The sequence below is a fragment of the Rhamphochromis sp. 'chilingali' genome (assembly GCF_963969265.1).
Source record: "Rhamphochromis sp. 'chilingali' genome assembly, chromosome: 17".
Taxonomy (NCBI): Eukaryota; Metazoa; Chordata; class Actinopteri; order Cichliformes; family Cichlidae; genus Rhamphochromis; species Rhamphochromis sp. 'chilingali'.
Genome location: NC_137944.1, coordinates 28603944 through 28628096, shown reverse-complemented (window position 1 = coordinate 28628096; position 24153 = coordinate 28603944). Strand labels below are relative to the sequence as shown.

The 24153-nt window shown below is 39.6% G+C and overlaps 1 protein-coding gene across 1 annotated transcript in view; it reads left to right on the top strand.

The window, feature by feature from the left end:
• The first annotated feature begins 358 nt into the window (after positions 1-358).
• pleca (plectin a) overlaps positions 359-24153 on the top strand; it is a 96764-nt gene continuing 72969 nt past the window's right edge. The window contains exon 1 of the mRNA XM_080863849.1: positions 359-563. Coding sequence (XP_080719975.1) covers positions 362-563 — 202 coding nt within the window. The 5' untranslated portion in view covers positions 359-361. The remainder of the gene's footprint in view (positions 564-24153) is intronic.

The window sequence follows — 24153 nt, the reverse complement described above, 5'->3', positions numbered from 1 at the left end:
ATTAGCGTTTCAATATAACTGGCCAGGTGTTCAGTCTTTCTCGCTTGGAAGAAATTCACCAAAAGATATTTACCACGACTGGACTTTAAGGTGTTATTTATCCGGCCACCAGGAGATATGGTGTCACAGAAAATCATGCTAGTAGATGGCAGGCCCACAAAAGCAGCCTGACAGTATTAATTAGCACGGTTGGGCTTTAGCTAGGAGTAATTCAGACTTTCAGTGAAGGTAGCCTGTCATCTGTGACTACTAAAATACGAGAACAAACAAAAAAGTATATATAATAAGAAACAGAACTGTCTTAGTTTTTGTTTTGAGTTTCCGTTTTTATATTTTTCTGGTCACCGTGTCCTTTCAGACTATGGAGGAGAAGCCCAAGAGGAGGCCTCTGGTCAGGGCTGCATCGGAGGAGAACTCCAGCGATCTGAGTTTAGTCAGCTGTTCGCCGTCTCCCGGAGACACCCTGCCCTGGAACCTGCCCAAACACCAGCGGATCAAGCGCTCCAAGTCAGCCTCTGGAGATGTTCTGGACCCAGCAGAGAGGGCCGTCATCCGCATTGCAGGTAAGATGTTCATGGGCAGGTAGAAGACCCTCAGTGGTTTATATCTGTAGACGAGCTGGTAAAGTTCTCTACACTATTTTTCTAACTGCTGCTGTAGAGTTTCTAACGCCAGGGTATAGCATTGCATAAGGAAATCTACATCCCAGAAGTTCAAGTTTCTTTTGTTGGTTTATGCCTAAACATTTTTAATGCTGTTGATTAGACCATGGTTAAAAGTATGATTTATATGTTTTTCAGGTATTACCTGGATGTGTGTCTGGGTTAGGACTTGTGCACAGTCAATTTGAATGATTTTCCTTGTAAGAACTGCTAACTGAAAGCCTGTGATTTATGGCTTCTGTCCCACAAAAATAATATGTTCTCCATGTACTTTGTTTAGTTTTCATAGTCCTTGGATTACAGTGAAGCTCACTACTTAGATTCACTCAGTAATTATCATCTGCTGCACATATTGTGCCATAACCGCTAGAAAGTTATAGCATTCACCGTCAGTGAATGCCTCCTCAATTTTATTGTAAAAGTCCACTTGCTTCTAATCAGCCAATCCTGGCCCGTCCTGTTCAGATGGTTTACTTTCCAGGTAGGTGTTATTCCATAAAAGTGTCTTGTCCCCTCATAGCAGTAGCTGTGAAACCTTGAGAGCCACTCTAACCAGAACCTGAAGTACCTAGGGAATGGGTTCATACATGTGGCGTTCTGCAAAAAGGACCACTGTTACAAATTGCAGTTCAAGACTGTTTAGGGTTGGGGTTCAACCAATCAGATCACTGAACCTGTGTCCACCAGTCACTGAACTTGTTTTTGTCAAAAACATGAATCAGTCTGAGGAGCTTAAAAAAGCAAGCAGGCAGTGATTACTCGTACCGACCTTGCTCTTACTTGGCAGTTGATTGGATGATCTACCATCGCACCTGTAAAATGCCAGTAGCTGCCATCTTTTTTGGCCCCTTTGTTGAGCTGTACCGACTGGTGTAGCTACAAACACGTAGCTTTAGAAAGGTGGATTGTCTTACAAATCTTGCTGCATCTTTTTTCTTTTTTAAGTACTTAAAGAAACAAAGTAGAAACAAAAATCCTTATGGACTCTCCCAACATTCATACATACTGTACACTCTGTCAGAGGTTTTACATTTGACAGAGGTTCACTGTACAATAAAAGGAAAGTAGCAGCATCTCTCACTATGCTCATTCATATATCCCGGGGATTCTTTATCCTCTAGAGATTCTCCAGGTTCTCCACCTCTGTTAACTCTCACCTGTGCACTGAGGCAGGGATCTGATGAAGCAACTTGCTGCCTCAGCATGTTCAGTGGTCGGTGTTTAGTTCAGATAGTCTCTTTGGACCACGGACAGAAACCCAACCTCATCTTCCCCCCTCCCTAGTTGTCTCTAATATTGATTTGATGGGGTGGGGTACTGCAGTGTGACTGGGTGTTATTGTCTCTGCACACATAACAACAGCAGTACATTTGTATGTCCACGCACTTCTGCAGAGCTTGTTGGTGTGCTGCAGTTTAAGGACAATCAAGTAAATTTATTTCTAAACAGAAAATTGACTAAAATGTTTGTCATTGTGAGGCAGATACCAGAATCAGATGAAGTGCATTAGATAAGTGTGACTGTATGAGTATTGTCCCACTGGATCGCTGCCATAATGGCCCTGACTCAGTCCGAGTCATTAGCCTTGTGAGATGATTGCTTTATCTCACAGTGAATGGAGGCGTGACCATTTGCTATCAAGCTGCAGACAGTCTGAGGGGCAGACTGTGTCGGATAATGCTGAATATGGTGTCAGTAAGACTGTATCAACATTTTGTAGCTTACTGATATACCTAATCGGATAACACTTTAGTTTAATGACATCACTTAGAGTGATGGTGATGAGACAACATAATTAAGCTCTGTTGAAAATAAAGCAAACTAAGTTCACCAGACTTTCTTTTATGACTCTGGTTCAGGATGTTGTATGTTATCATATAATGGCTCACAACAGACAGTGATATTTCAGTTATTATTATCAATGGCTTCAAAATTCGTTATCACAGATTACTAGAATATCAATGCAGCCAGGCCCACAAAACACAGAAGGGTCACCAAGTGTTAAATCATAGCTGCTGCTTCTTCTGCACCTCTGATGTACTCATTTGTAATCGTGTCAGTCCTGATCACTCCCAATGAATCTTAGCATCTTCAGCTCTGCCTTCTGTCTTGTTGGTTGTGCCACTGCCTTTAAACCATACTTCATAGCAGGTCTCAGTACCATCCTCCAAACATTAAGCGATAACGACTGCTAGCTACTCATTAACCATCGAGTAATATCAGTGGTAAAAGTTGGCATTTACACTGGAAAAAACAGTCAAGTTGTTGAACTTTTTATTTTTGTGAGCATTTATGGTTAATGATAAGTAACCTCAAATCTTTGGTTTTTTTGACTTTTGTCTAAAAAAAGACATTTAAATTATGTAAGTTTTGGCTTTGGGACTAGTGGCTGCTATGGTGATGAATGATGAAACAAACACACAAAAGTAGATGTAATTAGTAGCTGTAGAAGCTCTAGTTGATTTAAAATCCTTTTTATAACTTGAAAGTTTTGGAATTCTGGGATTCTCATTTGCAGTTTTTTCCCATGTTGGTTCCAATGTGGGAAATAATGTTTTTGTGCCCATTTTGTGAATTTTTTCCTGAATTCCTTTTTGAACTGTGATGTTTAGGATCTTAAATAAGTATCTTTTAAATGTATATTTAAACATTATTTAGACATTTTCTCTATTAATTATACTAACACATGATTGGTACCAGTAAGTACTAACACAAGACGAATGGTTCTTGAATTTTTTCATGGTTGAAAATGTAATTCTGTTGCACTGACTCCACTTTAACTCGAGGGTCCACTTTAAGAGTCTGGTTGTAACGTTTAGAGGACTGCATGGATACGACGTGGCTTACATCAGTGGGTCCCTAAGGTCCCACTGATGTAAGCCACGTGTATCAACGCCTAAAAGCCTTCCCTTTAAACTTGCCTTAGGGTAAATGTTTGTCTATCACGTTGGGTGTGAGGCACTTTGTTTTTTTTATCTTGAAAGATGGTATATTAATAATTTTTAGTTACCTTAAAAAAAAAACTTAGACTCTTTAATGTGCATTTGTTGGAGTGTTACTTTGGCCACAGCTGTGAGAACCGACAAAAACATGGGTAGCTTTGTTCTTGGTCTGTCCGTGACAAACTTAAAATCCTGTTAACTTAATATTGACGTTAAGGTGCAAGTAAAGAAAAGGATGTTATCTGTTGCACAGACATCTGATATTCAGTTAGCCCCGAGAAGTGTATCACATAAGTCTTGAAATGTCACACAATAGTTTCTTCTTGATTTTTATGAAACATTGAGTTTAGAGTCTGCTATGCAGGAGATAAATTATTTAGCAGTTCTTTCAGTGTGGTATTTTTTTCCAGTGTCTGTCAGGATATTGAACTGCAGATCCTTTTCTGTCTTCACTTTCAGCAGCGTTACTGTTTCTAAAGATATTTCTGGGACCCTGACCAAGGTTTCCTCTTTCATACATCTGTCTTTTCAAAATAGGAAATGCCAGTGTTTCCAGTGTATCCAGCTACAGGTATACAATGCTGATGTCAGATATCAGACTCATCATAATAAACCAGAATGGTGGTGTGTGCAGTGTACTATGGTGGTCACTAGAGGACAGTAACCAAAGATAAAATGCAGTACATCATGCCTGCATCTGTCTCATCCTCCTTAGATTGTATTGCTGCTCTCAAATCTGACATTTGACTACTTCCTGGTCATTCTTTTCAGCGCATGTGCTCAGCAGTAATTTATTAAACTGACAGATAAAGCCAATACTGAGCCTGGGGAAACAAGGAAATAACAAGGGATAAATGACTAAACAAGTAAAGGAATGCTGTTTGTGTTAATATTTATTAAATTTATTCATAACTAAAGAGACCGACTTTGAGTTTTTTTTGACTAGTGATCTTTTTTCTTCACTTTATTTGATTGATGCAAGCCTTACTTTGCTTAACTTTCTCCACTTTCAGAGTTTGGGACTCTTATTGTGCTCTACCTTCACTGTCAATTCTTTTTCCCCACTGCTTCTTTTCCATCTATCTCTCCATTAGCAGTAACCCTGCTAATGCTTTTAGAGGGTCACTTGAGGGCTGGAGCTGATCCCAGCTCACATTATTTACTGTTCGGGTGCTTACTAAAATCTGTCTTGTCATAAGGGCAGCATAAGCTGAAAGGTAATTTTGTCATGGATTTTTGCGGCTGTGGAGCCCAAAGAGATGCTAAAGAGGCTCGCTGTTTGTCACAGCGACATTTTAATAGTAATGTGTTACCAGGGAGCTCATTATCCCAGGGGCCACTACATTTTCAACCTCTAATTAACATTCATGCTACCAACTGGTAAGTAAGTAACCAGGCAAAGTCTCACAAACACAAATCAGTAAATACACACAAAAACAGTCAATGAATAGTGAGCGGTGGCGTTGTATCCCTCCTTAGATGTGTTTTCTTTTATTTTTGCAGAGAACATAAATTAGTGCCACCACTGGGGCAGAGAGGCTTTAGTTTGGTGATGTGTGGGAGCGCTGGCTTGCACTACAGTCCTGACACTCGAGCCAGAGAAGCAGACAGAGAGACAAAAGTGGAAAAAAAAAAAAATCTCTGAGAGACACCATCCGGTGGCCAGTGATGAGAAAACAGTGGGATGGTTTTTTATACACATGGGGATTGAGTGCACAATTGAAAAATCCCACAAGCCGTCAGTATTAAAACACCACATCGTTCTGCTGAATGGAGGAAATAAAGGAGGCAAGCAAACTGTACGTCCTCAGTTTGTTGTTAGAGATATCTTCAGGCTATGCTGTGATGGATGCTGTCGTTGGAGTTGAACTCAGAGACTGTCAGATAGTCTTTGCTCTTCAGTGACAGTGACTTCTTTGACTTTCTACTGATGTGTTTTGAGTTACTCCACCTTTACCTTTACTAGATCTGAACCATAGTTATTTAATTATTTTTAAACAAGTCTTTAAATGTCATGTCAGCACTATAATATAGCTTTCAGATCACATTGCCTGCTCTGTTGGATCTGAAGTGTTAACTGTCTGACTAAACACAGATGTTGGACTGCAAACAGTCGCTGCTCTGTTGATATATTTTTTTTTAAAAGAAAACCTCAGTTCATAATGATGTTGCTGCTGGAACTCATTAGCGTTCTTGTTACTCACTTTCAGTTCATAACTCACAGGTCGAGACGCACCGCTGGTGGTTGGTGCCACGCGGTAACTGATGATTCCAGTGAGTCAGAGTGCTGAAATATTTTTCCACATTCCTAATATGAAGGATTTATCAAGACGGATTTTGCAATTTGCAGTCTCTTGTTGATGAAACTCTGCAAATTTTCCCGATAGCTGAGTAAACACAAACTCCCAGCTGTATGTGCTCAGGCTGCCAGGATATCTGCCTTATTACCTTACATCTAAACAGTGACAGTGGCACCACCTCTTTTACTGTGTTTATATAGTATTTTCTTTCTTTTCTTTCGTTTTCGACATGGTAAATTTCCAATTGTGCTTACATTTTACTGTGAAATTACAAATATTTAGCACAGAGGGCTGTAACTTCACGGCAGTTATTTACAGAACTTTATCCTAATATTATGGCAACTTTTTCCTAGATGTACTGATGGACATTTGTGTGGCATAGATTCAACAAAATGCTGGAAGTAATACTCAGATTGTGGTACATATTGGAACGATACCATCAAACTGTTGCTGCAGATTTGTTGGCTGCCTGTCCAAGTTTCACGTTCCCTCACATCACAAAGATGCTCTATTGGATTGCAATCTGGTGACTTTGAGGCAATTTAAGTGCAGTGGAGCTATTACAATGACCTCATTGTCATATTCAAGAAGCCAGTTTAAGATGATTTGACTTCTGTGACAGCGTGTTATCCTGTTGGATGTCAGTGTACCCATGCAGTCAGACAGGCTGTGGCTTTTCAATGATACTTAGTTGAGACTAAGTGTGTTAGTATCAACGTGCAGTGTTTAGTCTGTTTAAATCGAATTCGGGTTTGTTTTCCAAATTGAGGCGATTCATTTGTGCATGTGTGAACACAGTAATTGCACTCAGGTGTGGATCTTGAAAACACTCTAACAGGCCCATAGTGTGAAAAGAAAATATCCCCCACTCCATTACGGCACTACTACTAATATATATATAAACTACTGGTTTAATGGCAGGATGGATCCATTCTTTCATGCTGTTCACATTTAATTTATTTTAAAAAATCACTTTATGCACCTTTATTTCCCTTTAATGACTCTTGGTTGGCTTAAACCACGTCTACATGAGTAAATGCAGTGAGTTGCTACCATAAAATTGGCTGATTAGATATTTACATGAACAACTAGTTCAACAGGTGTACCTAACAAAGTGGCTAGTGTGTATATTTCACAATAGACCTCAAGTTATTTGCAGCCAGGATATTATATCGTGCATATATTTAATTCGATCTGCCCTGTTTTTAATTATGGGTATATTTAATTTAAATATGGCAGTGACAAAGGAAACATAAATATCAGTGTGTTTTTAACTATCAGCAGACATATGTGTGACCAACTTGCTACATGTTACTAAGGGTAATTTGATAACTTTAAACATCTCAAAAAAAGAAACACTACTGAAATTCTTCCCTTTTCAACACTGGGTTGTTTTCACTGGGGAAATGCAGCTTTTTAGAAAGAAACACTCTGACGGATCCAAAGTAAATTTCCTCTAAACTTTTCCAGTTTTTGTTTCAGAGACAAAGTCTCAGTGCTTCTTCCAAGCACCACTTCCTTGTAGGAAGGTCCAACTGCAGTCAGGGTTTTTCTTGGCATCATTTCTTACTATTGTCACTGCTTCATCCATGAGAGTCTGTAACTAATTTGAATAAAACAGTAGGTCTCTTTACTATTGTCTTCATGCTGCAATAAACTTTACGGCCTAAGAAGAGGGATACTTGCTAGTGCTGTGTTTTGCCCTCATTTGAATATATCAGTTTTACTTTTACTTCTTCATAACTGAATGAATGAAGGGAATTTAAGATTGATGAAAAATAATACCATGTCTTAACTTAAGTAAGCGACACAGCTATGTTACCATAATATAAACGGTGAAGCTCGAGGATGAACGCTAACTTTTTTCCACTTGATAAAAGTTAACATGAGGTTTCGCGATGGTTGGGGACAAATGCAATCGCATAGCAGGAGGCTGTAAACGGACCAAACTTCAGTCAAGAGAACAACTGAGATAATCCATCCACAATATGAGGTTAGTCATTAATATACTGCAACAACACGTGAATAGAGCAGCTGCGAGAGAATTCAACAGACTGTTTTGTTTCTCTTAATGCGCCTTATAACCCGGTGTGCCTTATGGTCCGAAAAATACTGTATGTTAATATAGGAAAAAAGTGATTTAGGGTTAGTGGAATAAAGTTTTACATGTTTATCAAATAATGTGGACGTGCGTTGTTAATCATGTGTGTTTCTGAAATAAAATCAAATACAGTGATGTTTGATAGAGTGATGGTTGTGCCAGCATTTTGTATCATTTCACTTTTCTTGTTCTTCAGTAGGAGTTGTGTATACTGTACCTGAAGATTATTAGAAAGTCTTTGTTTAAAGTTATAGCTGTTGTTTGCTCTGATCCAGTGTTCTGTGCTGAAGAGGTGTGGTCCCCTAACACTTATGCCGTCATTCAGTTTTGGGAATATGACGTGACTTTGAGAAGAACCGTGTAAGTGTGATGGGAGTTCTTTTTAAAGCTGTAAATATTACAGAACCCACTTGCTGCGCCTTGCCCCAGTTTCTCCAACAGCAGGAACTCAAATAACCCCACGCAGCTCCGTCATTTGTTTTTTCATCGAGGTAGCCGTGTCTACAAGGGGTGGAGTTGGCATGCACGGTGTGCCTGTGTGTGTGTAGCTGTGTCTCAGCTGGTACCTATCTTTGTGGCTTGTGTTTGTCTCTGTGCCTTTAAGAGGAGGGTCTGATATAAGTGTGTGTGGGTATTTCTCAAGCTGAGGAGGGGAGTGGTGGTGGTCTGGAATGATATGTACAGTTCAGAGTGGGAATACTGTGGCTGAGTGTGGGTGAGGAAGAAGGTGTGGACAGATAGCCAGGAGGGCTTTTATCAGCACTGAGGACACACAGATTCAAAGAGGGGTTTACACTGCCAGGGGAAAGTTAAAAGGAAAGTTTGAAGAGAGAAAGGTGCCCTAACCCTGACTCAGTATCAGCCAAGCCATGTCCATGCCCATGTTTGACCCAGGTCAGCGACTGCCAGAGGAGCAAGACTATGTTCAAGCCTATGAAAACGTCAGGGAGAAATATAAAGGTAACAACACCTCCTGTTTTCTTTTTGGAGTTTCAACTCAAATGATAACATGTTGAAAGCATGTTTGAATGGGAGGTGGGTGTGTAGAGTGAGTGCATGCCTCAGTGAGTATACTTGTTAAGCCTTGGCCAGCGTCTTACTTTTAATTGATTCCATTTTGATTTTCATTGATGTTTCATGGAGTCTTTCTGTAAGCTGTGTTTCTAAAATAGCAATGGCATGGGCATGTGGATTGGTACTTTTGTCAGCTCTGCCAGTGATGTCTTTGTTGTTGTAGTTAACCCCCTGTATTGCAGACAGATCAACACGGAGAACATGGTTAAGTGGTGCACTTCTACAGGTGCAGTAACAGAACAGCTGCATCGATAAAACAAAGAGGACTCCTGTTCTGCATGCTTTGTGTCCTTCTCAGGCTAGGCTGCTGTCTTTGCATACAGGGGAATCTGTGGGCAGCGTGGGCACAGAGAGGTGAGACATTTGGCCTTTGGTTGAATGGCACAGGTCCAACAATGCAATGAGAATGATAAGAGCTGCCAGCCAACATGGTAGCGTATGAGAACAACATGTTTCCAGTTATGCAGCATGTGGGTAAAAGCCTACTTGTGAGTGTTTTTATTTTGTTTCAGAAAGAATTGCAGGGTTGATAGAAACAGGAAGTCCAGACGACTTGAAGATGCACCTGCACCTCATTTGTTTACTCGGTTCATGATTCTGAATTTGACCTGGAAGACAATCACCTCAATGCACTTGAAACCAGCTTCCATGCCATGTTCTCCCAGTTTGCATACATATGAAACATAGTTGTGAAATTTGACACTGGTGCTCTTGATTGGTTAACCTTCAAAATTATGTCAAAACAAAGTTGTTTAAATTTAGCGCAGTTTCATCTAACAGCATTAAGTGTATCCTTGAGGCCTATAATGACATTAAAGGATGCACTGATTGTGGAAGCTCACTGCCTTGGAAAGTTTTAACAGCACAAAATATGTGATGTGAAACTGTAGAAAAATATTGGCTGGTGCCACTGGAAAACTTCATCTTATTAGCCAATAAGTGATGGAGACAGTGTGACCGATACAAGCCATCTTTCTAATGACAACATTTTGAACATATCTGCATCAGTTATCATGGAGCAGACGTTGAATCAGATCATTATATAAATGGGACATCTCATATTTATATATATTTATTCCTGTGCTTGTGCATGAATCTGAGATTGGGTCTACGTGTTGTTTTTAATGTGTGTCAAGCTGATGGTTTGCAAATGCATTGATTTTTGCTCCAAATTTGATAGATTAAGATGGATTAATTAATCCAGATTATCTTGTCTTGTTTTCTTATTGTATGGATGCGATTTATGGATTGATTCAGATCTATGTAGATCATCACAAAGACATTATTATGTCTTTGTAAGGCAGGTGAATTACATTGACATCTGCAGGTAATCTAGCTCAGGACACAGGCTGGCAGGAGCAGCTGTGCCGTCATGTTACACTTGTCAAACATGTCACACATCAGTGAGGAAACATCTCTTTTTCTAGAGCCTCAAATTAGTTTGTATGAGTCCCACACTGTGCACAACTCCACTGTTATAAAAGCATAATTGTTGAGAGGCACGATGAATAATTAGCAGAATGAATGATTAACATGTGTTGGAGGTAAAAACAGAACCCATAAGTGTGGGCCTGAAATTCCAGTTACAGGAAACTGTCAGTGCAAGTCTTCTCTGGGCCTTGGTATGCTGGGAACCGAGCAGTTCCATCCAGTCGCATCAGTCTAGTAATTTTCTTCCCATGTGGTTGCCTACTGTGCATGTCACTGTGGGCAGTGTTCCTGCTGTGCCTCTCTGGCACCAGTCTGGTGCTCCACGCCCCTTTCATAACCTCCAGTCTCTCTGCCAAGATCAGACTTCCTGTTACTCTTTCTTATTGTTGGTTTTTAACCGGATGCTGTTTGTTTTAGATAATTGTACACTTAGAATAAATAGAACACATCTCCTTAAAGACGAGGAGATGGGCGATAACAAATATAAATGCTGTTTTTATCAGCCCTTACCTGTGGTTTCAGATGATCTGAGCTTTGAGCGAAAAGTAGGGTGCCGGGGTTTGTCGTGAGATGTCAGCCCCTTCTGTAAAGCTGTGTGTTGAGCTGTTGCATGTGTGTGCAGCTCTGTGTGTGAGCTGAATAATTCAAATATGGCCTAGATAAAGCAGTGTTCCTGTCATTTTAAAAGAAGCAGAAGAAAAGTTGAGTGTTGGAAGAAAAACTTTGATATGGAGCTGGATTAGAGAATTTAAGCTGGTCATTAATCACCTTAAGATGAAGCTACTCAATTAGTCCTATAATCAGGTGAAATTATTGAAACAACCATGAATTTATACTTGACTGGGATTGGTACACCACTCTATTTTTAGTCTGTGTTGACACCGGTTCAAAATTCACAACACAGGTGAGAGAGATCTGATCCTGATAAAGTGTCCATCATGCACAGATTGCATGTAGCAGGGGGAGGATGGACTGTTACTCTTGGCAGCATTCGTGCACACAGTATCACATGGTTAGGGATTAATTTCATATTCTAAAAGTTATTACTCCTGCGTGAGCGGGCTTATACATTTGTATAAGTTATTGCAACAGGTGAAATGCAGCTTCCTATGGGAGTGATGAAGGCTGGGTGAAGCTGTGTGTCAGAATAGCAACAGATCACATCTATTAGTGTAAAACATGCAGCCCTGCTTTAAATACGCGCTGCAAATGTATCCCTGGAGTTTACTCTGTCAGTCTTGGCATTATTCTGGTTGAAAGACAAGCTAAATAACTTCTGGCATTTAACTCAATGAGGAGTTTGTTATTAAGGTCGCGGTAACTTATTCCAGTCACATTTTACGTGTGTTGGACAAAACTCCTGAGATTATTCCATTATCAATGGTTGGCTGCAGTGTTGGAATTTCTTGGATAATCTAAAATGCTGACGCTGTAACATCGAAGGTTGGAGAAGCCTAATGAGTCCCCCAGATACAGCACAATTACCTGCACTTACTAATGACTCCAGTGACCCTGACCTTGTTGGGTTATCTTCACCTCAAATACTCATTCTTAAGAGGTTGGCTGATAGTTTTGTAGCCAAATGTCAGAGAAAGGATTCGCTCTAACTTTTGCTAAATATTCATCTTTTCAACCAAGTTGCAGAAGGAACAATGTTTCTAAAACACCATTCTAGTAAAGCTTAAAGAGTTTAAGCTTCCAAGTGACCATTAAAGAACTGAGCAATATAATCTTCTACAGCTACTTCTCATCCTAAGGATGAACTCCAACTTCACCATAATTGACTGTAGCCAGTATTAGTAGTCTAAGTTATGCTCTGCTGCCTTGCCACAGGATCAGTTCATCTACCTTCTGCAGGTTCTGGTTAGGAGGAGTGAGATCTATATTAGCTATAGTCCAAGGTGATGGAGTTATAATAAGTCTGACCAGGGGACACAATCCTCTCTGGGGGAAGTAGCTAAATAATGTCAGTAAGTACTATAATAGCCAGCTGTAGGAAAAACATGAGACAGGAAAGCGAGTTAGCAACAGCTACATTTTCAGAATTTTCAAGAGTGTTTTCCACTAGTAAACTAATAGTGGTGGAATTCTTTCAGATGAAATGTAGTCATCAAATATAATTGGTAGGTGGTATTATGTGTGGGAAACACTGAATATATGTTAACAAGAGAACTGGAATAATACTTTGTTTTGCTCCTTTTAGCTTACAGGTGAACTGTGACAGGCGTCACATGGCAGTAGCTGTTTGTGCTGATGTGATCTTTGTGTTTGTTCTGTAAAGAGTTGGTCTGGGATGTAATCCTGCCTGCGAGGTGGATTTTGTCCCACTCCCCATTCTTAAACACACTTAAAAGAGTCAACATTGCGAGCTTCTGTGTGTAAATACTAACAGAGTTTACTTATAAAAGGGCTGCGATAAATTTGTCTTGTGAATCACTGTCGAGCTTGAGCACCCGCAGAGGAAGCCTCCGCTCAGTTCCAGTACTTGCCTCAGATAAGGTTTCATGCAACTTGACCTCACTTTCAAAAATAGTAATAGTGCTTAAGTTATGGACGCGTGATCACACATACACACAGATGTGTCCAGGTTGTAAAATAGGAAAAATATTCCTCTTCTGTCATTTAATATGTGCCAAGTGGACAACGCCTCTTTCTTTTTTCCCCCTGAATAATCCATTAACATCTATGAAGTTCTACAAAAAAAACACACTTTATTTGTATATTTTTTTTATATATATATTTCACATTATCATTACATTTACATTACATTTTTTTACATTTGTTTTGTCTAAGGAGCTTGGAAAGAAAAAGCGTCTGGACTTCTTTGAGTTGCTTGAAGACGTTTCACCTCTCATCCGAGCAGCTTCTTCAGTTCTAAGGGTCAAATGGTGGAGAGTCCCAGATTTAAACCCAGTGGGAGTTTCCCAATCCAATTCTTGGATGAGAGGTGAAACGTCTTCAAGCAACTCAAAGAAGTCCAGACGCTTTTTCTTTCCAAGCTCCTTGGACTACGATGACCTGGATGACTGAGAACCTTCACAGACATACATTTGTTTTGATTTTCATGTCCATGCATGTCCAGCTAATTTATTGATCTGAGCCTCCAAAGTGTAAAAACTCCTCATCCTGATCTGTTGAGCACTTTTGAACATCTGCAGATATTCTGACTGGTCTCTAACTGGTAATTACACGGCAAGCAACAACACATTCCTGATTAATAATCCACAGTTCAAGGCCAAACAGACAAATGCTGTTGGATGAATGACGTCTTTTCAAAAAGTTCAAAACCAATGTCCTATTTAAATGTGGCGGGTCTCATGCTCAAGACCGTCTCCTTGTGCATGTTTGGATAGTTTCAAGTGCTGTTTTTAGATCGCTTGATGGAAGTTTAGTTGTGCCCCCTAGCATTTTCATGCACTGATAGTTACTCTGCTCTGCAGCATAGCACAAGTTGAAGTCATGGAATTGAATTTGGTCTGAATGCATAATCAGAAGCCTTCTTCTTTGAGTTTCTGCCTGTCAAGACTATCGACACCGTCAGCTGAAAGCCTGAAAATAATCACGGAGAAAACTGTCAAGTCATCAGATAACACTCCTCTTAAAAACACACAAATTTATAAATCTTTTTTGCAGACATGAAAAGTTACAGGAGAAATAAAGGGGCACATGTATTGCCTGAGAGCTGCTGTCCTCTGACAGAGGACATACTCCTACATTATTCCCACATATGTTCACACCTACACTCCATCCCACTGTGCCAACAGCATGGCTCAGTATCTGGTAGATGAGTGAGGACTCAGAAGCTGCAGTAGGCCATTCTCACCTGTCTGTCTGCTAATTCTCTTGAGTTTATAAGGTGACCTTTTAGTCTGTATGTTCTGCTTAAACATGGTAAATGGACTCATTCTTATATAGCACTTTTATACCCTTGCAGAGGACTCAAAGCTCACCTTTAACCTCTATCACCTCTATTCACCTTTAAACATATTCCGTGCAGACTGCTGCACGTTAAGCATGTAAATCAGCAGCAACAACAAAATCCCACACGAGCAAGGTGAATATCATCTCGTTACAATGCAATCTTCTCATGGAAGTGATATGAATGTGGGTTTGATATGTATTATCTATTTAAAAATGGCTGCAGCCCAAGACCGACGCACATCACCACTCTGCAAAAACTGCTCAGTACTGCCTCAAGCCCAATGACAAAAACCCACCAGGGGTTGACTCTCAGACCAATCAAGAATCCGGAGGAATTCCTCACTCATGAGTTACAATTCTTTGCGATTATAAGTATCTTTATGTAAAAGGACCCAAACCTAAGTTGTCAAAATACTAATTTTAAGAATTATATTCAGTGAATCATTTCAGTTACAGCATGTATTTTGTGTGTGGTCGATCTTCAACTAGTGTAGATTTAGGCTTTTAACTTTTTATGTTGCTGCATTTAAAAAAAAAAGAAAAAAAAAAGTGGTAGACCAGGCACAAGCTGTGTAATTATCTGAGTTATTATATGTAAAATTATCTGAAATCTGACCTTAGCTACACCAAGTTCTTCTTTCTGATGTTCATAAGGCCGTTCAACTTGTTAAACATATTGTAAAGCCAACAACAACCTCAGAAACGTCTTATTCCTGGATTAGGTACAGCGCTTTGAAATCTTAGAGGATATCAGCCAGTCTGCTGTGATTTTCAGAAACCTTTCAGTTCCTGCAGTAAGACTAGTCATCTGGCTGATTCTGTGCTGGTCATGCCTCTTTATCTAATAGATGCCCTCACATTCTTTCACGTAGTCCAAATCCTTTCTGATGATAAATGGCATATAGATGTAATTGGTTTGTGTCTCTGGTTTCTTTTGTGGAACTGCTTTAAGTCTGCGGAGGAATGGAAATCCTGACTGTGAACCGCCGTGAAGTGAACTCAGCCTGGCAAAGTTTGCTGGTGAGAGCCGCTGTAATTGAGATGGGATTTGTATTGGAGCAGAGGATTAGTGCCCTCCCAAATCCATGGAGTCAATAACAGCTGACGTTTGTTATGTAACCACACTGCAAAATGTTCAATGTATGAACTTTCTTTTAGTCTTTAACTAGATCAGAAATATTATATTTTTATTGTCACAGTCGCAGTGTTAAGTGGGCAACAAATAAACAAAGAAAAAAACGTTGCTCTGAAAATAGTCAGCTATAAGACTCGGACTGAAAATTATTGAAAAAGCAGCCAAAGTCCAGAGAAAAACTTTGAAAGACCTTCAGAAAGCCTGAAGAACTATTACTTAAGCAAGACTTTTGCACAGTACAGAGGGTCAGGAGGTTAGGAAATTAGTTTTAAAGCATTGCAGTTTGGATTATTGTTGTCACCCTACCAGGTGGACAGACAAGCAGCATGGACACCCCAGTTTGTGAATGCAATACCTCGAGAACGAGGTGAAGTAGGATTTTTAAATTGAATTTGTTGATGCGTCTATTAAACATCTGTGGATGCAATAATGCAAAAAGGAAGTCACCGGGATTTAAATTTATACCATACGTTCATCTGCTAGGAGGCTGAGGGGTAGCACTGGCAGTCACCAGTATTTTTGTAATACTGTGTATTCAGTTAGATTACACCAGATGTCTGTTGAGCTCTCAGCCACATGTAATTGTCTTGATTTTTGTATTTATTTATTTTTTGCACAAAAAAGAATAAATCTTTATGCATAAACTTTTGGCAATTTCTGTTTTTAAAAAAGTTTAAAAATAACTGATTATATTTGGACCAGCGGGCGGAGTGATGAGTAGCAAGCATGGTTACCAGGTGTGTGTATAGGTTTTATTGATGCATGGCACAAATACAGGTACCTGTTAACATACATGAGTCTGACACACCAAAACTAGAGAACAGGGATCTTGAACAGTTTTGTTTTGTTTTTTTCAATTTTGTTAGAGAAATGTATTAAAAATGCTCCAAACACTAAACATCACAAAATGTTTTTGTGGCACTGGTTTAGCTTTCTGCTAAAATCAACTGGTTTTCCAGCTTTCTGTGGAGTTGTTATGAAGAGGCCAAGCAGTTAGTTTAGTTTTGTTTTTGTTTTCAATTTTATTTTTAATTTATATGTTTTGTTTATTAGTCTTTAAACATGGGGACTGACTTGCTTTTGGAGTACCAAGTGGTCAATAGAGGAACTGCAGTTTTTGGTACCTCTATATTGTCTAAACTTTTCACTTACAGACGTTGCTGCAGCTGACTGAATGTTTGATCAAATTAACATATTAGTTGATAAAACACAAACAACACAGCTGAAGGTTGGACAGCTGTTATTCCCTTCGCTTGCCACTCTAACCGCACAGCTGCTTTAACTGTTTACTGTCCGTTTTAAGGCCAGAGAGAGCGAGAGAGAGGAAAAGAATCGATCAATAATCATCAACCTCAGGTCACTGAATAGGATGATGTCACTCTTTACTTCCCCACAGTGCTCTAAAGCACAGGTTTCGTACAGTGTGTCCGGTGGGTTATTGAGTGATAGCAGTGACACACAGAAAGATGTCTTTCTAATCTGTCTGAGAGGATGATGTCACTGGAGGAAAAATCATTCTGGTCGCAGGGAGATTTCAGTCTCCAGGATACAGTCATATACAAACTGTTATTTTATCCGTCTTGAGCGCTCTGCACAGTCAAGCTATAAAAGATTGTAAGTGCTTACAAAAATAGATTAAAATATAGTTCCACACCACGTGATATGATTTGTAGTTGCAGCATACTACAGCACAAAGTTCTGTATCCACAAATCCATTTCATTGACTGATTAAAGGAAAAGGTCTGTATTTTGGAATAAAGATCACTTTGGTTTTTCTGCTGCTTATAGTTAGATGAAAAACAGGATACAGTTCTCATGTCAAGCTGTTTAATATAAAACGCCATGTAGAAGCTCTCAGCATGAAGATAAAATAAGATGTACTTCCAAAACCAGAACTAGAACTAAAGAAGACAAAAGGCACTACTGCATAGGCGAGACAGGGAGAGGCAGAGATGGATAAAATAGAAACACAAGAAGGAACAACAAAAACTCGTCAGCACTGAAAGCCAGGATCGTGAGACAGGATGTACTCTTAGGTTTTTAATATAACTAGCTTGCTCAGTATGAGTACGTCTTCATTCATAATATTACAATTACTTCTTTCATCTCCCTGATAAAGACATTGTATTTGTGCAGCACATCCCACCTTACCTGAATACTTCTGCTCATCTCTTAGTCTAACCTTTGAATCAGGAAGCACAGAGATCCCAGCCTGATGTTTGTCCTGGGTCGCTGAACAATGGTGCTAACATCCCGTTTATGGCATGCTGCAGTAATCCCGACTAATGCCAGGAATGCCAGTAGGGAGCTGACTGGCATTCTCACTGTTTTTCTGCAGGGTTTGAAAATCCCTGCTGCTGCTTTTTTCACACACCACGACCCTTGAAGTCTGCAACTTCTATCTTCTTTTATTTTTTAATACTAACGAGGCTATGAGCAGTTTGTCTGGAGCGGTGATTCAACAATAACGTTTATATTGATTTCTGTCTCACCTCGTCTCATTTTTAGAGGTGAAACAGAATGAGCTCATCTCAGAAGTTACTACTCAAGTTATTTATTTTCTAGTGCTTTGCAACATTGAAAGAATTTAAAACAGAGTGCCTGCAAAAAGTAGCATATTAATTTCCCGGAGAAAGATACTGCAGAAGTTAAAAGCTCGATGAGTGTTTGAAAACGTGTTAGTGATCTTGATCTTATTCACACACAATGGATACGTTGTTCAGTGTAAATAAACTACTTCTGGGTGTCCTGACTCTGGTGAATCAGAGACACCCAAAAGGAAAACAGACATCCTCAATGTGTCTTTTTCAGAGTGCAGATCTGAAAGACAACAAGCCTTAAAACATATGTCATCATGACACATTCTGTGAATTCCTCTGGTGTTGTGGTCCTCCTGAAAAGTGCTCCTTTTCTCCTCTCTGAAAGGACTTTAGACAAAGCCTCATAGAACACACACACACACAGATTCCTCTGTGGTTGCTTTCTTTTCCTTTCCTTTCCTTTCCTTTCCTGGGAGCTTCTGTTACGCATAAATTGTGTAACCAAAATTCGATATAATGTAATAATTCTATTGCTGCGAAGACCAAAAAGTTTCAAAACGAAATAGTTGCATAAATGACTGGAAGCGTAACATGCAGTTAAATGCATTGAAAATAGTACTTGCCCAATATTTGAAGGTTTGGTATATGGTTGTGGCATAAAACCGGCAACATGAGTCTCGCTTTAGAATTTAAATGTTAACATAGTGAAGTTTTGCATAGATTTTATGTAAATACACACACATGCTCTGTAAAAGATTAATGTAACTTTAAAGGATTTCTGTATTTACTTTTTAAATCTTAAACTTGCATTCTTTCTTATGACCAGTAGGGGGCGACTCCTCTGATCAAGTCAAAGAAAATAATCGTAAACATTTTTTTGATGACTTTACTTTCAGTTGGGTTTCACTACATGCTTTTGCCGTGTCCTCGACTTTCAGTCATTTTCACCCATCGCTGAGTTCATGTTGACAGCAAACTCAACAGGAGTCCACAAACCAGTCGATGTTGATGTTTTTTTTAATTCCGTTAATATCGGGAAATTTGTCACCAAGTGGCCATGATATAAACAGGATGACATCCACCAGCTGTTGATGTTAAAATGGGCTCTTTTTATGTGTGAGATAATCAGGGAGTGGCAGTAGTGAAGAGATTATTTTTAGCTGCTGAATTCTCGGCTTGTTTGTTTGAGTTCAGATGAACTCCAACAACTGCACAGGGAGTTTAATATCACCGATGGACCTAGACAGGAACTGATGTGGGGGTATCACCACCTACTCCTCCACACGCCCCACCCTGAAGCCCAGAGTATGTTGGTGACACTCCAGCTTCTAATGGCTGAACTTCCATAGTGGGAGGAGCCACATCCCACAGAGGGGTGGAGCGGGTGTATCGGGTCTTCCACCTGGGATTAAAAGGCACTGGAGGCTTTGGCACCGCTGCTTGAAAACAGAAATATCATTCAAACTGGTGTGGAGCCAGGGGGCTTAATATACCTCACAATGATGTTTAGCTGGGAAATTGAATTTTCTCTGACTCCTCAAATATGCACAGAAACAATAGTTTTTACTGTGTAGGACTGTGCTGTTTTTAAGAGTAAACTCCAGGAATGAAATCCCCCAAAATAGTCACAGTTGAAAAGGAGAAAGTTGACAGTTAATCAAAAAACAAATCACTGAGTTATGTTTCTTTGTTATTGGCTCCAGCACAAGCTAGGAAATTCCTAAGGTGGTGTGCAAGTTTTGGTTTTGAACACTAACCCTTTTCCATCTCAAAACATTAGTGTGTAGGTGTTCAGAAAATGCTTATTATTGCCAGTGCTCCTCATCAAGGTGAGGTTCCTATGTGATTAAAGGTTCATGCACATTAATATTTACGTAAGAGGGAATATCTAACCTTAACATGGCCAAAGCTCTTTACTAAATCAAATTAAAATGAATTATTTCTGAGACTAGATTGTCCACTTTAATACCAGATGTTTTTATTAATGCACCCTGTGGAAGGTACATACATATCATGTAGAGAAATAAACCTGTTCCTTTCATTTTACTTCTTTTGTTAGAGTTTTTATGAAGCTGGGCCCATAAAGCCCATAAAGCCCTTAACCAGTCAACCGCTAAACTTTATTAACGTTTATAATGTTCTCTTTACGGTTCAACAAGATGGTTACCCTGCAGCCAACTAACAACAAACCATAACACAAGCCTGATTATGACCGATACTGGTACTATGGACTGTTTCGTAAAACCAGACGTATCCAGATGTAAATGCAAAGTCTTACATTTTTGTTCTTGCACATCTGTCTACAACTCTCACCTAGCTGAAAGTAGAAGCTTGCATTAAAAAAATAAACAACAAGAAAATATCTTTGAACTTCCACAAAACCACCGAAAAAGCAATCTTTAGAAATCGCTGCGGGAAGTCATCATCCTTCAGCCCGACTGCATTTGCTGGGGACAGTTAACTAATGCCAGCATGATGCCAAGTGAGCTTAAGAGGCACCTGGAAACCAAACATTCCTTCAGGGAAAAGCTTTGCCCACTTCAAAAGTTCAGTGGATAAGAAACAGGGATAGCAGGAGCGTCTGCTGGATTGTGTGGAAGTGTCTGATGTGGTAGTGGAACTTACTGCAAATCCCCCAAAATGTAGGTATGATGCATTAAAGTAAAAAAAATGGATAACACAGAGGCCATTTTTGCTGACATGAACAAAACCTTGCTTTTTGAGTCTTTGCAATGATGTATGTTACTCAGTCTGACATCTGTTCAAATCAGCCTTTAGTAGGTCTGTGCGATATGACCAAAATCTCATATCCCGATATAAGACATCTATCATCCAATAACGATATAAATAACAAAAATGTAACATTTTCTGTAAATTCTGTGAATCTCGGGCAGCTCGACTTGCGTGAAGTGTTTCCAGCTGGGCGTCATGTAGCTGGAGTCGAGTGTTTTAACCGATGCATGAAACTAAATTTTTAGACATAAGTTGTAACGGCCGACGTTTTCTTTGTGAGTATTTATTACACGGCGTGCTGCAGGGAAAAGCCTGTTCTAACGTTTGAGTCTAAGGTTTATTTTTTAGCACCTGGCGGCTCTTTTTTACTTCTCATCCGTAAATAATCTGCTCTTTCACGTGATTCAGTTTAAGTCTCAACAGGATCTTGAGCTTTATTGCGAAAGGTTTATGTGGAACATAAACAAGCGGACACGCAATGGTTTTACCGACAACACATAAAAACAGGGGCTTGTCCGTCTGTAGTGTGGTTATATTAAATATAAGAGAAAGAGAGAACTTTAAGAAATTAATATAGCCACTACAGTGACCATCAAAACGATGAAAAAACATTGCCGTAAACGGTTTATTTTGCGACACCACGAAACAAACGATAGCGTAAAATGAAACGATAGACGTTTTTATATCGTCATCCGATATATATCGTTATATCGAACAGCCCTAGCCTTTAGCAACAGATTTGCTTTTTTTTTTTATTCCTGTAAGGAAATATGCATGTGGAGGTGCATCTGTTTAGTTTGGCGCTCGCAACACTTTACAGACCAACGCTACGACTGGGTGGGCCTTATTTTTAACTTTAAGTGGTATATATGTTGCATGAGCATTTAAAGAGGCCCAAAATTGGGGATGGGTGTTTATTTTGACACACATGTGGTGTTTGCTGTTTGTCGTAACCACTGGTTTAATTTCCTCCCAGCTTAGTGAAGTCCTTTGCTCTACTCTGTTCTGCAGATCTGAGGCAGCTCGCGGTTGTTAAGCCGTGTTTCTTAACATACTTTCACAAAGCACTAAGACGAGGGGGAATGCCGCAGTTTTAGTGACTTGAGTCATTAGATTAAACAGGTTTGCTTGTTCTAGAGTCACATGCATGCATCATGTGATTTAATAGTCTAACTTCTGAAAGTTCATATACGTGTCTGTTTGAGGAGCAAAGAGCAGTCAGGGTTTGCATCACTGGATTAAAATAATGAGTGGTTTGGACCAACATGAGTGTGAGTGAGTTGGCCTGTTTATTAGTCAAATTACTTGGTTGTTTTTTCATTCCTCTGTTTATCCATCTGTCAAACTTGATGTCTTGATTTTAAGAAAAACTTAAATGCATCTCAGCACGTTGGAATCTTTGTAGAATTCAAGGAGTCTTTCTTTTATTTATTTTTTCTTCAGTCAAATACTACTGATGTAAAGTTAAAGATTTCAGCATGGGAAGTGATCGAGTTTGACTCGCTCTCTGGGCCAGCCTCAAGTGGCCACTAGAAGAACTGCAGTTTCTAACACAAGACCAGCTCCAGTCGTTTGTCCTGCCTCACTGAAATGGTATGTTTTAGTGTGATGTGCACTGTCTTTATACTGCGCCAAATCACAGCAACAGTCGTCTCAAGGTACTTTATCTTGTAAGGGAGACACTTGAATAATACATACAGAGAAAAACCCAGCAGTCATATGACCCCCTATGAGCAAACACTTTGGAGACAGTGGGAAGGAAAAACTCCCTTTTAACAGGAAGAAACCTCCAGCTGAACCAGGCTCAGGGAGGGGCGGGGCCATCTGCTGCGACTGGTTGGGGTTGGGTCCCCAAGGACATTAAGACACTACCAGTAAAGCGCTTTGAGCCGAGTTGCTACATGTGACTTTTGTGTTGTTTTGGGGACTTTTTATTGTAAAAAAAAATAAAATAAAATATGGAACTATAAATAAATGTAATTTGGTTGAGAATTTTGTTTTTTGTGATAGTTTTCTTGTACTCTAGAGGGAGTAATAAACAGGGCTGATTTGTGGATTACACAAATCTAAAAATGAGCGTTTGGTCTTGTTTGTTAATCTATCACAAACTGCATTATTGTAGGATCTGCTGTCATCATTTAAAGACTTAATCTCTTCCAGGTTCTCCCAATTAGCCCTTGCTTCTTGGGTCCCTGCTTATCTCTTTGCTGCTGTTGTAACTGGATCTGTGATGAGCCATTGATTTTTGTATTGATTGTAGAAGTGGTCATTACATCCTGCCTACATAACCTCCTCCATGATTGTGGCCTGTGCTTTGCTAAAATGTGCCAACATCACGATACTATTTGTCATGTAGGTGCTCTACAGTGGTGTAGTGTCTTTGGCATTTTTTTTTTCTCACACTAGAACAACTGAAGCATCAGTGTGAAACAGTTTAAGGTCAGACACCAGCTGTTGAATTCAGCAGCTCTCTGTTAGGAGAGAAAATACACCTTTTGTAAAGTGTCTCAGTGAGAAAACATCCACGGCAGCAGCAGCAGCAGCAGCTTCTTTTTTCCAGGGAATATTCAGCTATTTTTATTCCCGTCTGTCTACATGTGAGCTCAGAGATGTTTGTTTCTGCAGGGTTTGAAGACATTTGTCCCCAGTGATTGATGCACGTCTCGTGTTTTTCATATACCTCATAAAACAACCTTGTTTTGTTAGATGTCAAAATTCTTTAAAGATGATTTATTGTCAGTGCTCGGTTTGCAGGCTGTTTGAAACATTTCAGCTATTTATGTTTTTTAATTGAAAGCAGCTGTCAGATCTGTGCGTCATGGATCAGGGGAACTTTTTAGACCTGCAACACTGAGAACCTTAAAAGCTCGTCCTTTGGCTTGTAACAGGTGCTTTTAAGTAGTCTGGCCACTGAACGATTAATTAGGAAGGGAAAAAAACTCTTAGCAGGGAAACACAGCCGACTCTGAGACTGAACCTTTCCCGTGAGTTTGATAGACGTAACCTACTCTTCCTTATTTGATTATGAGTAAACATAATCTGACTGGTTACAAAGGATTAGTCTAACTTAGGTCTTATAAGCCTATTACCACAACGTTGTCTGTGCTGACTCATTGCATTGTAAAGCAGATTTCTCCTTTAAGGGAGACTCTCAGGTTTTGACGAGGTTCTTGTACACATTGTGTTTCAGTGACTCATGAGTTTCACGTGTAGCTAAGCCGGCTCTCCTCGTAATCGTTACCTGTCAACTGTCATAATGCTTTGACACGTCAGCAGTAGAGAGCAGCACTGTTTCCACTCATGAACCAGAAAAT